A 13,920-nucleotide genomic window follows, 5' to 3' on the forward strand; every position below is an offset into this window, starting at 1 on the left:
CAGCTCTCCAAATCCCCAGCCCAATCAACATAAACAGAAGACACTCGACACAGGATTTTCCTTTCCTTTTGTAACACAAGCTGCTCCTCTTACCTCCCGAAATTATGCACAGAGCCCTGTTACACAACCAGGGCTTGCACAATCCTCGCAGGCATTTTATCAGCTTGCTCCTCCAAAGCTTGGAGTTAGCTGGAACCCAGAGATGCAGCAATGACCCGTGAAAGGGGTGAAAGCCAGTCAATTGATGCGTTTCACAAGCAACCACGCAGCAAGACCCAGTGTACTTGCCAGCACCGCCAAGTCGGACCCACCAACTCCCTGAGCCGGTTGCTAAACCTTCCCTGCACACTTCCCATGCACTGCCAGAGCCAGATGTCCCCAAGGAGAAAAACCCCACCCCATCTTTAACTCCAACCCTCGCCCGTCTACTCCTCCACACAGCAAGAAAGGAAGGTAAATTAGTCAGTAACTCTACAGACGTGGCTGATAACTAAGCAGAAACAAACATACAATAATCTGCTGCCACAGGTCAAACTCAGCCACTCTTTGGACTTGTGGCCCTACAGAAGCCACCAGAGATGGCTTCTGGTCTTTCTGGATTACGTGAGCGATCAGCAGCACACAATCAGCTTGAATGTCTGCTTGGGGATAAGCAGCAAGAGATTACGAGCAGCCTGTAATTATTTGTTCTGATCTATGAAATCTCAAAGCCTATAAAAAAGGAATCTTGGCAGAGGTGCACCTGTCACTGCAGGGCTGGTGACTCACTCTCCACAATACCGTGGACAAAGTAGTCTCATTACTGGGATCAAATGATCACATTGGGAAAGCACCTTATGCAAGTTCTACGAATTGTGTTTTTAGAGGCGGGAGAGTTCACATCAGGAAACAAAACAAAGTTCAGTGTCCACAGAGATAACTGTGGGTGGTTTTCTTTTATACCAGAGGAAAGGGATGGGGAGGAGATGGCAGGAGTGAAGACCTGAGCAGGGAAGCCTTTTCCCTAGTCTGCCAGAACTGAGCAAACACACAATCTTTGCTGCATCACAACAGGCAAAGGAGAGAGCAAAGATCAAATGGGATTTCAGTCAGACACAGTTCCACATGTTGCTTTTGCTGAGGGTGAAGTGGGTAAAGAAACCATCACTCCCAGCACACACTGCCAGCCACCCTACCAAACCCAACTGCACCCACAGACACTCCACGACCTTTGACAGTCAAAAGAAAGGGGTTACCTTGCACTTATGTATCTGCAAGCAAGCGCTGATGGGGCCTGTGAGCTCCAGCACGAAGGGTGGAGAGCAGCAGGGAAAGCCTCCCTCGAGACAAGACAAGTTCTGGTCCTATGGCCCCGTCGAGCTGCTCTAGCTGCTCTGGAAGAAACAAACTAAAAGTTGCAGAAGGCACTTACTTGCTCAACCCTGGCTGCCCACAAGGCACCACCCCAGAGATTGTTGACTGAACATGAGGCACCTGCACAGTGATGACAAGCAAGAGATTTTTCTCTGTCACAAACTGAGAAGGACTAATTAACAGAGGGTTAAGTATGACGCTACCCTCTCCATCCTGCCCACTCTTCACCTCACTCTCCAAAGCTTTCACACCTGAAAATTAAAAGAAAGCACTCAGTTGTGTCAGTTGGTGTTTCTTCCTGTAGCACCTGTATCCTCCCTGCTTTACAGAAACCTGTTTTGCAAATGAGTTCTCATGCACCGTCACATCCACATACAACACTCAGACACACTCTGTGCCGTGCACACCCTGGTTCAGTGCAGTCAACCAGCACATGATGCACCTGAAGAAAAACCTGTGCTGGGACAATGCTGGGCTCTCCAGGAAGGGTCTGGCTCATGAGCCCTTCCCAGACAAAACACTGATTTCCTCATCTGCAGCACGTTAATCACCGAGGTACTTTGCATGTGTGCAACAGCTCATCGGGATTTCTCAGAGAATCAGAGAAATACTGGAAGAAAGCCCCAGGCAAAAGGGATGTGTGCATCCCTGCACCCCAGTCAGCACAGCTCTGCTGCCTAACAAAACACATGAAAGCCCACAGCTCCTCTCGACAGCCCACACAGAGTGTAGAGCTCTGTGTAAGAGGGGATGTCCCCACCAACGCTATCACTGAGGCACTTCCAGATTTCAGAAACAGAGACCTGACCCTTCCTTGTGCTTTTCCAGCTTCTCAACTGGATGTATGATTCTGCTTTTTAAAAAGAACTGTAGAGGTACAACCCCAAATTTCACTTTTTCCAGACTCACATCAGAAAGCCTCAGTGATCCCTCTTCTCCGTACACATCCCACTAAGCATTCCTATTTCTTTTACACTCTGAAAGGTAACCCAAGGTCTAAACACTGACAGAACAACGCACACTCCACCAGCAGTGCTTACTCCTGCAAGTAAGACAACTTCCTAAGAACCAATTCCACACTGATGACTAACTCCCAACACCGTCATCCAGGTGTCTTCACCCCCTCCAGCCTTAATATTCCCAAACAGGGGGTTTTCCATTATTTCCTTTGACAAGCACATTCCCTAAGTGAGTAACTTCACTCTCCCAAGCAACTTCATCAGGAAAAAACAGGGGCAAAGAGTCTTTCCACACCCCAGCAGCTTATAAAGTTAAATAGGTGGAACAACAGCTAAGCAGCCCAGCCTGCAGCAAAGGTGTCAGTTAAATGCTGGGAATAACGTTCTGCAGGGAAGTGCCAGAAAATTAAGCTCATTAAAGGCTTTTAACCAGCAACAGCCCGAGATTGGGTAAGTCTGAGCAACCCTTCAGTGCTGTGGAAGCGAGACAGGGCAGGCATCACCCCCCTCCCTGGCTGCCCACCCTGCCTCACACCCCCTTCTCAGCCCCACCACGGGGTGCCGGTCAGCCCCCTGCCCCACAGGCCCCAGGGAGCCAGGTATGATTGGGGTACCCCAAATTACAGGGGGCCACTCATGCCAGCCCCCCCGTACAGGGGACCCTGGTCACACCAGTCCCCCCAGTAACAGAGCACTCAGTCAAATAACAGAGGCCTCTGGTCATCCTAGTCCCCTTCAAACAGGGGATCCAGTCACACCAGACCCCCCCAAACAAAAGAGAGCTTTAGTCATCCCCATCCCTGCCCAATAACAGGGGACCAGTCACATCAGATGCCCCAAATAACAGGGAAGTCTGGTCATCCCAGTCCCCCCAACACCCTGAATAAGAGAGACCTCTGGACATCCAAATACCCCCCCAAAGGCAGGGATCCAGTCACACCAGACTCCAGATACCAGGATGACCAGAGGGTCATCCCAGTCCCCCCAAATAAAAAAGGGTCCATTCACATCGAACTCCCCCCAAATCACAGCGGGACCACTCACAACAGCCTCGCCATACGCGGGACCTCAGTCATCCCACTCCTCCCAGTCACATGGAGCCAGCCACATCAGTTCACCCAGTATAAGAGGGGTACCCCCGTCCCGTCCCGTCCTATCCCACCCATCAGCGGATGCCCACCCGCCCCTCCCCACCAGAGAAGACACCAGCGGCGGAGCCCAGCCCTCCCTCAGGCATAGGGGACGCCCGAGCCCACCCCTCCTCATCCACACGATCCCGGTACCCCGCCGGTCCCCGGTGTCGCCCCGGAACCCCGCACCCACCGCCGGCCCGGCCCGCTCTGTGCCCGGCGGCTCCCGCAGCCCCGGTGCGGCCGGCACGTACCGCGGACCGCACCACTCGGCCTTACGCGCGGGGGGAACACGCTCCGCCCCTGCCGCCCGCCAATAGGCTGCGAGCGCGCCTACCGGAGGAGATCCCCCCTCTGCGGAGGCGCATTGGTACGGCCCCAGGACTGCAGGGTCTTAAAGGGGCAGGAGCGCTGGGGCGGGGCAGGAGCAAAAGGGGGGTCGGGGATGTTTGGGGGTCCCAGTGGGTGTAAGGAGGGGTCAGGGTTGGGGCAAGGTAAGGAGACAGCAGTGGAGCCAACGTTGTATTTGGGGGGTGAGGGTGGGGGCCAGAACTGGCGTTAGAGTTCAGATCTGGTTTGCAGTCGAGGTGGGTTTAAGGTCAGGGCTGGGGTCATGGTGTAGTCGTGTTTGGGGTCACGGTTGCGTCATGGGCTGGGGTCGGTTTTGGACACAGGCTGTGCCTGAGCCAGGACCCCCACACCCAAGAACCCTCTCTGTGGCCACGTGCGGTGCCTGTGTGCACATGGTGGTGCTGCTGTGGGACCCCCCAGAACCTCCCAAGGCCCCTGCCCTGGTGCAGAGCCCGAGGGGGGTCAAGGGACCCCAGGGTAGAGGCTGGAACCTGATCACTGCCTCCCCTCCCTGGGACCCGGGGGGCTCCCCGCCCAGTCAGTTTACAGCCAGCACAAGCACATGCTCCTGATTTAACCGCAGACCACATGTTTTGGATGTTTTGGGGCGGCCTTTCTCTCAGCACTCATGCTGCCACCACCAGGGAACTGCACAAGCAGCTCCGGAAACATCCCCAGCAGTCCCAGCGGGACATTTTGCAACTCAAACCCCCAAACCCCGGGTCCTACAGACACGGCGGGACCGCTGCTCTCCTCTCTCCTTTTTTTGGGAAGCTGGGTCACAGCTCTGCTAAGTCCAGCCTGGCCAAAGCCAGGCACACGGCTCGCCCTGACCCCACCGAGCAGCCCCAGGCCACGTGGGGTCACACGGGACTGTGTCCCCTCCCTCAGCCAGGCACTGGCACATCCAGAGTCACCATTCTGACACTGTCACTGTGTTGGCGCTCGCTGCAGAATCAATAAAAGGTGCAAAGTCCAAGCTGGGGCTGGCAGGCACGTGGGGAGCCACGAGGGGTGTGAGGAGGGGGCACGGACCCAAAAAGCACCAGCTCTGAGGCAGCGGTGCCCAGGGCTGCAGGAACACCCCCTTTCATGATGGCATCCAAGCAGAGGGTAGAGGGGTGTAAAGATCACCTGGGCACCACTGCCACCTGCATCAGTTTTGGGATCAACCCCATGGAATTGCCCCGGAGTGGCTCTGGTCTGTGACTGTGCCCCGTGGGGTGAATGGCCGCGGGTTAAAGATCACAGTGGCACTGATGGGATGGCAGGACAGTGCAGGCCCTTGGTTTGGGGTCATCCTATCGGGTGCCTGGACTGGGAACAGGCATTATAGCACAGCCTGGCCTGCTCTGTGCCAGCAGGGAAGGGGCTGGGGTCTCATCACACCCAGCCCAAACTCCCCCTGGGGGAAAAAGCAGAGCTCTGCCAGCCCACAGGGACCTGTTGGGTCACTGCTTTGTCACCACACCCATTTCTCCCATCTCTCCAACTCTCCTCTGTTCCCAGCACAGGCTGGGGCTGAACTTTTGGCCACGGAACCCTCAACAGTGCCAGCAAACAGGCTGGGGCCCCATGGGACAGCCATGAAGGTGGTGTTTGGCAGAGTCCTGGCCCTGGCACGGGGAACCTGGCCCCCAGTCAGGATAACTGTGTGGGTGTGCTTTGCCACGAATAAATGAGGGATAGGAAAGCAGAGGAACACAGACTTGTTTTTCCTCCAGCATCAATGTGTCCTGCCAGGCCTCCCCACTCTGCAGGACCCCCCCCCTTGCTCCTAAATGGGGCAGCAATGCAGGTCTAAGTTGGTTCTGCTTTCCTCATGTACCCCCCATGCCTTTCCTCTTGCACCATAGTGGGTGCAGAAGAGCAGAGAGGATGGAGCTGGGCTCTTCCAGAGCATCCTTCCTGCACCAGGATGACTATCCCAAGCACAGGGAGCACCTGGCTCAGCTCCCAGCGCTTGTCCCCAGAGTTTTGTCACTCTACAGTGACCCTCTGAGGACAGGGGGTCAACCCAAGGGGTGTTCTGGACTCTCTGCACACCCTGATTCTGGGGCAGATGCAATCCTAGCACTGAATGAAGTGGCCTTTACTGGGAATGCACCAGGGGCACAGAGTAACAAAGCTCCAGGGACAGCACGTTCCCAGTGGCAGCCATCCCGGGCTGAACTGGGAGGTTATTGACTTTTTTCTTTTTTTTTTTTTTTTTTCCCATCCTCCTTTAGGAACTTCCATTCTCTGTCTCCCCACCAAGGAAATGAGCTGGTACTGCAACATGCAATGAGTAACTGCTGGGAGCTCAGTGAGGCAAATGCCAAAGCCCAGTGAGCTGATGACTTTCACCTCCCTCTCTCCCAAATTTAATTCCTCCTCGGAGCCTTAAACACATTTGGAAATGTCTCATCCCAACACTTTTCCTCCCTCCCAGCAACTTCCCTTCCCTGGGCAAGGAGTTCTGAGTTTGTCACCAGCCCTGGGGAACTGGGACTTGCTTGGACTCCACTGCTGGAGAAGCAGAAGGTCCTTGGCTCATTTATACAACAGCGTTTCACTGTGAAACAGCTGCCCTCAGGAAAGCAGGGAACAGACCTCACTAGAAAATAAATCTTCACAAACATCCATCTGAAGGGCACTGAAGGTACAACACATTGCACTGGACAAGTAGGTGCAGCTGGACTTGGAACAGCCCTGGGGACATGGTGAAAGATGCAGAGATCAGAGAGACCAAGTGATCTGCCAAGGTCACCCAGAAGCTCCTAAAAGACCTGGGAGCAGAAGGAAAAAAAAAAAACCCAAATTGTGGTTTTGTCCCTATGGCAGGTCCTGCGCACCTGGAAGGCTGTGGCAGTTGTCTTGTCCCAGCATGGAAAGGTTAGTGGCTGGTGCTTGCTCCTTCCCAGGCAGGGATGTCCCCCCACCGCCGGGGCCAAGGGGCCCAGCTCACCCCCTGGAAGGAGGTTTGGTGTCTGTTCCCCGGGATCGGGGCTGTTCCGGCTGCCGGCAGCGACACTGCGGTGACTCCTACAGGCCAGGGCTTCCTCCGCCACTGCGAAACCAGGAAACTACTCCCTGGAAACGTGCCATCCCTTTGACAGCTCTGCAGGGAGAGCGAATCTCTCATCAGATCAGCTGATAAGAGTTGGAAAGGAAAAATAACCGGCTTCCAGCGTTTTCCAGGGTGCAGTTCCACTTGTCCCCAGTGCGCGTCCAAAGCCCCAACCTGACACGGAGCTGGCACCCATCAGCCCATCCCACAGCCCATCCCACAGATCCCACCCCACAGATCCCGCCGTGCCCAGCCCACCACCCGGAGGGGCACGCTCCACATCCCCGTTTGAAAGCAAACCCGGAGACCATAACAATTTGTCTTTCAGATTCTATTTCCAGTTCCCAATTTGGAGGTATACAACATTCATGATTGCTATCAATGCTCATCACCCTCCTGGAAAAATCAGTGATAAAATTCCTAGGTTTACAGGCAAGGATTTCACAAGGAGGAAAAATCAAGGCACTAGCAGAGAGTGGAGTATCAACATTTCAATGTTATCTCTAGCATTTCTTTCCTGGTATTAAAAACATGCTTTTAAATTCCAAACAAGCTCCTTATCCCGCTCTTGCTCCACACTAAACACATAACAATGCAACTGCTGTCAGCAGGAAAAACAGGACCATGAAGTCAATTCCATTTGTGATCCCGTGGAGGAGTGAAAGGCCCTCAACTCCAGCCTCCTGGAGAAGTGGCTGTACAGCAACAAGGGGCTTCCTCAGACATTGATGATGGAAAAATCAAAGGGGCATGGACTTGCTTTGGAACATGCAGCTGCCAGAGCTGCCTCTGGTCAGGCTCACTGGGAGCACAGAGGAGCCCTGAGGCTGTTGTGTTTCTGGGGACGGGTGAGGCACTGCAGGAACATCTCCAGGAGCAGTAATGGCATTTTGTGCTTCATGCACCACTTTTTTTCTGGAACACAACAAAACTCTGAGCAGAGCCGAGGGCAATAGTTGAGATCCTGGCTGATTTACAGATACAGAGACAGCAGATTCCTCCTGGGCATGGCACAGGGCAGCAGCTACACAGCTGGGAATAACACTCAAATCTCAGCAACTCAAGCAAACTCCTTCGTTACAGCCACACGCACCAAACAGTGCATCCTGCTCCAAATCCTTTGCTGAAAACTCCCCTCTCCCACACACCTGCCCACCAGCTCCAAGAAAACAGAGAGAGATTGTGCTAATATTGGTCGGTGAGACTTCTAATGCTGAGCAGTGTGAACACCCCCAACAGCACTGCTGCATTCCTTGGATTTATAAACATTTGCTCCACAAATGGCCAAAATTCATTACTGAAGAGTTTCCCCACTACTTCCCATGCATGTGAGGTGGCCTTATCAACAAGTGCTGGTGACACAGGCTGAGCTAGTGCAGTGCTATCAGAAAATGAAGGCAACATGTTGATGCAGTCACAGACTGCAGCTAAGAAGGACCTTGAGCATTTTAGGGCTGTTTTGTGGTGGCAGAAAAGGGTGTTCTGTGTTCTATCCTCTTGCCCCAGCTTGGTTTAACAAGCCCTCTTCATGGCAGTCTTTTAGTGGGGAAGTCACCAGCAGAACAGACATCTGTTGAGTCCTCCTCCACTCAAATATTAAGTTATACACTAAGGCTTGCCCAATTCCCACCTCTTTTGGGTCCTAGCTACATCACACCTGTAAACAAGACAGGAGTGTAAATGGGACATGAGCTTTTTGCTGCAGCCTAGCTAAACTCCAGTGTTTTGACAGTGAGATTCCCCCCTTGACTCAGGGAGCTGGTGCACTGGAACTCCAGTGGCAGTGTGGAAAAAGCCAGCTGCTAAATGCAGCAATGAAAAAAGACTTCAAAAGGATGAGAAGTACACAGAGCTGATACAGTCCTCACCCCCAGCAATATCAAAAAGTAAAAAAACAATTATAAAGGAAATACAATCCAAGTAGCCTGTGCCAGGGAGCAGGGAAATGGCTTACATTGGAGCTACCAATGCATTCCAACAGTCACCCCAGACACAGCAAAGATGCCAGCAATGCACTGCTGTGGGAGCATCACAGAGTGGTCCTGCCCCTGCGTGAGTCCTGATGCTCCCTGGAGGATCAGTACACTTGGACTCTGGTAAATTCAGCTGCAACAGGAGGCACTGTGGGTGCTTGCTGAGCACCAGCCAGGGGGCCCAGTGCAGGGGGCTGTGGGTCAGTCGGGCACACGCGCTGAGGGGGACAGAACGTGCCCAGCTGGCAGCGCTGTCCTGGGGAGGCTCCCACGTGGGCCTGCCCACAACACTCTCCCCAGGCACCTCTGGCTTGGCAGTGGGAAGAACTGAGGCTGTGTCCTGCAGCATGGCCCTGCTGAGATCCCTCGTGTCCCGGCACACGGCCATGTCCTGGAGTGCAGCTGTGATGAAACCCCTGGCTCTGAGCATTGGGATGCTGCATCTGGGAAGCAGGAAGAGCTGGAGGCGAAGGGTAGTAGTAGCTTTGGGTGGGGTAAGTGCCTGGTGCAGGGTTAATCCTGGGCAGGAAGAAAACAGAAGGTTACACAGTGCTCAGAACTGGCATTGCCTAATTAGCGCTGGAAGTGCCCTGGGGGTTGATTTCCTCCTGACCAGCGCTCAGAGAGGTCACTGCAATCCATCAGAGGGATTCACTACAACAGAAGCTCTTATTATAAGCAGCACTTGAGTAAAAAATAGGTTTACTGGCTTCCCAGGACAGATGTTCCCACTCCCAACCCACGCCATTTCCACACCCACTGAACGAGCGTGGTTCTTGGCCCCAGACTCTTTGTGCAAGGAATGCACAAAAGCCAAACTTCAACGTGCTTTGAGACTCCAGGGCACATCCTCCCTGCCCTGTGAGGGACACATCTGCCAAGGCATTAATCAGGAGAAGTCACAGCTGCCAAGTGTTTATGAAGAAAACATAAAGGCCCTTGGTGCGAGTAAGAGCCCAGAGTATAAAGCAAAAAAAGAGAAGGAGGGGAGAGTTAGAAATTAAATTAATTATTCAGAGGCAAGGGCTAGAAAGTCTTTGCCAGCAGAAGGGATGACTCATCCAGCCAAAATAGGAGAGAGGCAATCTGCCTAGAAGCTGAAGCCTTTGGGACTTCAGGAGTGCTGCTCAGCCCACGCACAACACGCAGATGAGTGCTGAGAATCAAGTCAATATTCATGAATCCATGACTGCCAGATTCCCAGCAAGAACAAGAGACTGGCTCAGCCTGGGGTTTTCAGGCTTAGGTTTTTGGTTTTAAATTATTAATTTGATTTTGGGTTGGGTTTTTTTTAATTTTATTTGTGGATACAAACATGATGCCAAAGCCTGGACCTCCTAGAAATGTGTCCTGCCTGGTGGCAAGTTGGTGCCTGAATCTTATGAAAATTTAAAAAGAAAACGAATCCCAAGTTATTAAAAATCAAAATAATCAACATGAAGCTGCAGAAGCACATACAGAAGTTGTATCTAAGACACAGACATGCAAATTTAGCTGCAGCAGTGGAAGCATTCTAGAAACACCTTCCCACGCCCTGTTGGATAGTCAAATATTCATGTAAGTACCTTTGTGTCACAACAGTCTGTGTCACCTCACCAAAGGAAGCAGGTTTAGACCCTGAGGTGCTGTGCACAGCAGGATTGGACTGATGCTGGCACAGGCTTAGCATGGAGACAGTCCCACCTCCCAAAAGCTGCATTTGCACAGGAAGGAGAGACTAAAAACACAAATGCTGCTGGATCTGCCTGCCCTCCCTGCAAGCACTCTCATGTTTGAGTGCCCTGATGGACCTGAGGGACACTCCTGCTGCAGACAAGGGTTGGTTTTATGGCTTCCCAACGGGTGAGGGCAATGCAAACACCTGGGAATGCTTCCACTTTAAATAAAGCTTTACAATGAGCTGAAGGCTTAAACAATACATAGAATTTAACCCTTAACAGAAAACTGCCCTTTCTCTGCGAAGCTGAAATGGCACCTTAGAACAGGTAAATATTTGACCTACATTTTCAAGCTTTTTAGAATACAAGTGAGTTCTCATGGCTTGTGATAATACATAAACTTAAAACCACTCCTGAACGTCAGCCAAGGGCCCCAAGGTTTTTTTTTTCAGTAAAGTAACATTGCCTTGACACTGAAAACCTGCTGAAAGGCTAAAAAAGACCAAAAGGTCTACACTGAGCTTTGTAAGTGATACCTTTGATTTATAATGTTCTGCTCCTACATAGGTTTGGACACAACTCACTTCACAGCATTCCTGGGAGGCGAGGTGGGGCAAATAAAGATAGGGATCACACCCTAGGGAGCCACACAGCCAGGAATAAATGCCTTAAACCCTAATTCCAGGGCAGAGTTACACAACTTAACTTTCATGTCAGCCAGAGCTGCAATACCTTTGCATGTGTACACACACTGCCCTTGCAGCAAAGGAGAGGTCTTTCACCTCCATTCAGCTTTCACTAAAGACCTGGTTGAGTTAATGAGTGGTAATTTATTAGTCCCAGTAATGTCACCAGTGTAACATCAAAGGGTGACTCTGCCCCCTCCCACACCCACAATATGAACTCAACAAATGCAATCCGGCTTTTAAAGGTGATTTAGAGCCTCTACTCACACTTCAAAATTCCCCTGTAAGATCTCCCACAGGAACTCCTGTACTTACTTGGTGCTGTCAGAGGCTCTTCTCTCTGCTAAGGACCCTGGGATGTATTTCAGCCCTGGGATCCTCTTCAGCAGAGTGAAAGGGAACACCCGGTCCAGCTTAGAGCCCACTGACTCTGGAAAATCCAGGCAGAAACAGTAGCCAAGACCATCTGAAGCCAGGAGCGTGTTAAGGAGGTCTGCAGACAAAACACAGTCACTTCTAACACAGCCACACACAATCCTCCTCTGCCCACAAACCACTTTTCCTGGAGAATTCTCCCAGTTCCGCCCAGCACCACGTTCACAGACCATCGCCCTTCTCACTCCACATTCTCTGGGTGCACAAAAGTCACTGGGGAAGGGGAAGAATGAGGTGAAAAACCAACACGGGACGAGCAAAGCCAGGGAGGGTTTAATGCAGAGCAAGAGCCCAGGAAACACCGTAAAACCAACAACGAGAACCACAGCACCCCGTTCCCATCGCGAACCAACGATCCCGCTCTGGCTCGGAGCTTCCCACTTGGAAAGGATACAGGCTTCCCCAACCAGGAGCCCACACAGGTTACCCAAGAGAGAAGAGTGGGGGATAAACCACGCCACGCAGAGCACAAACCAGGGCACCAGCACCACTGGAACCCTGCACCCAAAAACCAGAGTCCTCTTCATCCGCGAGCGGGTGGTGGACACACCCAGCATGGCGAAAGCCACTGGCAGGAATCCTTTGGCATCTCCCACCTCCCACACCCGGGAGACAAGGGGCTCCAGGAGGAGGTAGAGGAGGGCAGAGAGCATGGAGAAGGTGATGGTGAGGAAGCAGTGCTTCACTGTGCCCACATTCCTCTCAAAGCTGCCGGCAAAGTACCAGATGGCAACGGCACCACAGGTCAGGGAGACCAGGTCTTCATAGACAAAGATGTAGGTGACCAACCTGTGAACTGAGCACAGACAGACACAGCTTTTAATTGCTTTAAACCACAATCACAGCCTTGAGCAGAGGGAGGGAGAGAGAGAGCCCACGGGATTAATTAATGGCTTTCCTTTCTATGCTGGTGTAGAAAAGAAGGAATTTGAGGCCTTTAAAACCAGGCATAAATAACAAGATAGAGTAAAACAAGTGCTATCTTGGGTGTCATAAACATATGGGCTGACTCTTTGCTGCTTCCTGGGAAGCTGCCTGGAAAAAAGCAGCAGCATCTGCAGTATATTTCAGTCTCATTAAAAGAGAAGGCAAAAGACATAAAAATAGATGTTATTATAACAATGATTTTGGCAAAAAACCCCACTCCTTAAACTGCTGGAAGGCTGACTTTTCTCACCAAACCTCACACCTCAGAAGTGCTCCCAGGCCTTTTGGATAGCTGTTCTCCTGGGCATTCAGCAAGGATGGAGGCTAAGAGTTCTCCACCTCCCTCCCACCGACCTCAGCCCCATAGACAGAAAAACAGCAGTGAAAAACAAAATAACCCATGAAGAAATGTGAGGAGATGGTGGATTTCACCCATCAGCTCAGAGAAACCAAACACTGCTAAAGAAAATCACTGCACAGGGGTGAGCTGGCACATGGGAATTAAAAGTGTGATAAAAATCATCCTGGAAATACCAGAGGCACAGAGGAAAGCAAATCCCTCAAGATTCTGGAAACATACTCATACTGTGCTTAGTGTCAGAAATAGGGGTAAAGGGGAGCAGCCTGATGTAAGGGAGCTGAGATGGGTGCCTAGGTCAGGGAAGAGCATGGACAGCGGGAGGAGAAAGGAGCAAGGAGAGGTGGGACACAGGGGGAGCAGCGGGCTCAGGGAAGGGCTTGAGGAAGTGCCCAGAAGTGGGGGCTGAGGGGAGGGACCAAGGGGTCCTGAGCAGGACGCGGGGATGGCCCCGAGAGGGAATTCACAAAAGCTCCAGTGAGGATTTGAGGGAGACCGGGAATGCGAGGACACAAAGGCTCCGTCGTGGATTTGGGGAAGGTCTGATATGGGGGACCCACGGAGGGGGGAAGACAGGGGGGACCAAGAAGGCAGCGGCTGCCCCGCGGGCGGCCCCCGCTCACCTTCCCCGTCGCGCAGGGCGGTGGGGCGCAGCACGGCGGCGGAGCGGGCGGCGGGGACACCCCGCAGCATCCCGGGCGCGGAGGCCCCGACCGAAATCAGCACCGTGAGAGCGGCGGCGGCCGGCAGCGCCCTGGGCGCCGCCATTGCCACCCCGCGCGCCTGCCGCTTCCGGCCGCCGCCGGAAGGCCTGGGCGTTACCATGGCAACGCGAGGCGCTGCTCGTTACCATGGAGACGCGCGGGGGTGGGGTTCTTCCCCCCCCCCGCCTTCTTTTGAATTTTTATTTAATTAGTGGGGGTTTTAACTTGTCCAGAAGGGGAAAATGTCCCCGTGGGGAGGTGTGAGGTCTCGCTGGGAGCCTACCTGAGCTGGGTCCGGGCCTCCCCATGAGCAGCTGCTCTCAGGTGCAGGAGGCCC

At 52.8% G+C, this 13,920-nt stretch overlaps 2 protein-coding genes across 3 annotated transcripts in view; both read right to left on the reverse strand.

The window, feature by feature from the left end:
- The window catches only part of LOC113990467 (NADPH--cytochrome P450 reductase), a 32,073-nt gene extending 25,174 nt beyond the window's left edge, over positions 1–6,899 (reverse strand). The window contains exons 1-2 of one of the 2 annotated variants that reach the window (XM_039389275.1): positions 6,628–6,899; positions 1,236–1,368 (exon numbers count right to left, since the gene is read on the reverse strand). Coding sequence is in view for 1 of the 2 variants with exons in the window: in XM_039389274.1 (XP_039245208.1) it covers positions 6,628–6,661 (34 nt within the window). In the remaining variant the exon portion in view is untranslated. The remainder of the gene's footprint in view (positions 1–1,235; positions 1,369–6,627) is intronic. The other variant, XM_039389274.1, reaches the window with a different exon arrangement.
- A 259-nt stretch (positions 6,900–7,158) lies between these two features.
- RHBDD2 (rhomboid domain containing 2) lies at positions 7,159–13,656 on the reverse strand. Its single transcript, XM_027725958.2, has 4 exons — positions 13,503–13,656; positions 11,989–12,390; positions 11,475–11,625; positions 7,159–9,334 (listed from the first exon to the last, which is right to left on the reverse strand). The coding sequence occupies exons 1-4, from the start codon at positions 13,645–13,647 to the stop codon at positions 8,920–8,922; spliced, it is 1,113 nt and encodes a 370-aa protein (XP_027581759.2). The 5' UTR covers positions 13,648–13,656; the 3' UTR covers positions 7,159–8,919.
- Between the last annotated feature and the right edge of the window lie 264 nt (positions 13,657–13,920).

This window comes from Pipra filicauda, unplaced genomic scaffold (genome assembly GCF_003945595.2).
Source record: "Pipra filicauda isolate LSUMZ 115617 unplaced genomic scaffold, ASM394559v2 scaffold71_size5581439_pilon, whole genome shotgun sequence".
Classification (NCBI taxonomy): Eukaryota; Metazoa; Chordata; class Aves; order Passeriformes; family Pipridae; genus Pipra; species Pipra filicauda.

Excerpts from the sequence above, each read along its gene's own strand:
- RHBDD2 (XM_027725958.2), bottom strand. The coding sequence starts at position 13,647 with ATGGCGGCGCCCAGGGCGCTGCCGGCCGCCGCCGCTCTCACGGTGCTG. Across the intron at positions 12,391-13,502 it reads CGCCCTGCGCGACGGGGAAG|TTCACAGGTTGGTCACCTAC; the intron begins GTGAGCGGGGGC and ends GTCTGTGCTCAG. Across the intron at positions 11,626-11,988 it reads GCTCCTGGTTGGGGAAGCCT|ATGGTCTTGGCTACTGTTTC; the intron begins GTATCCTTTCCA and ends TCCTGGCTTCAG.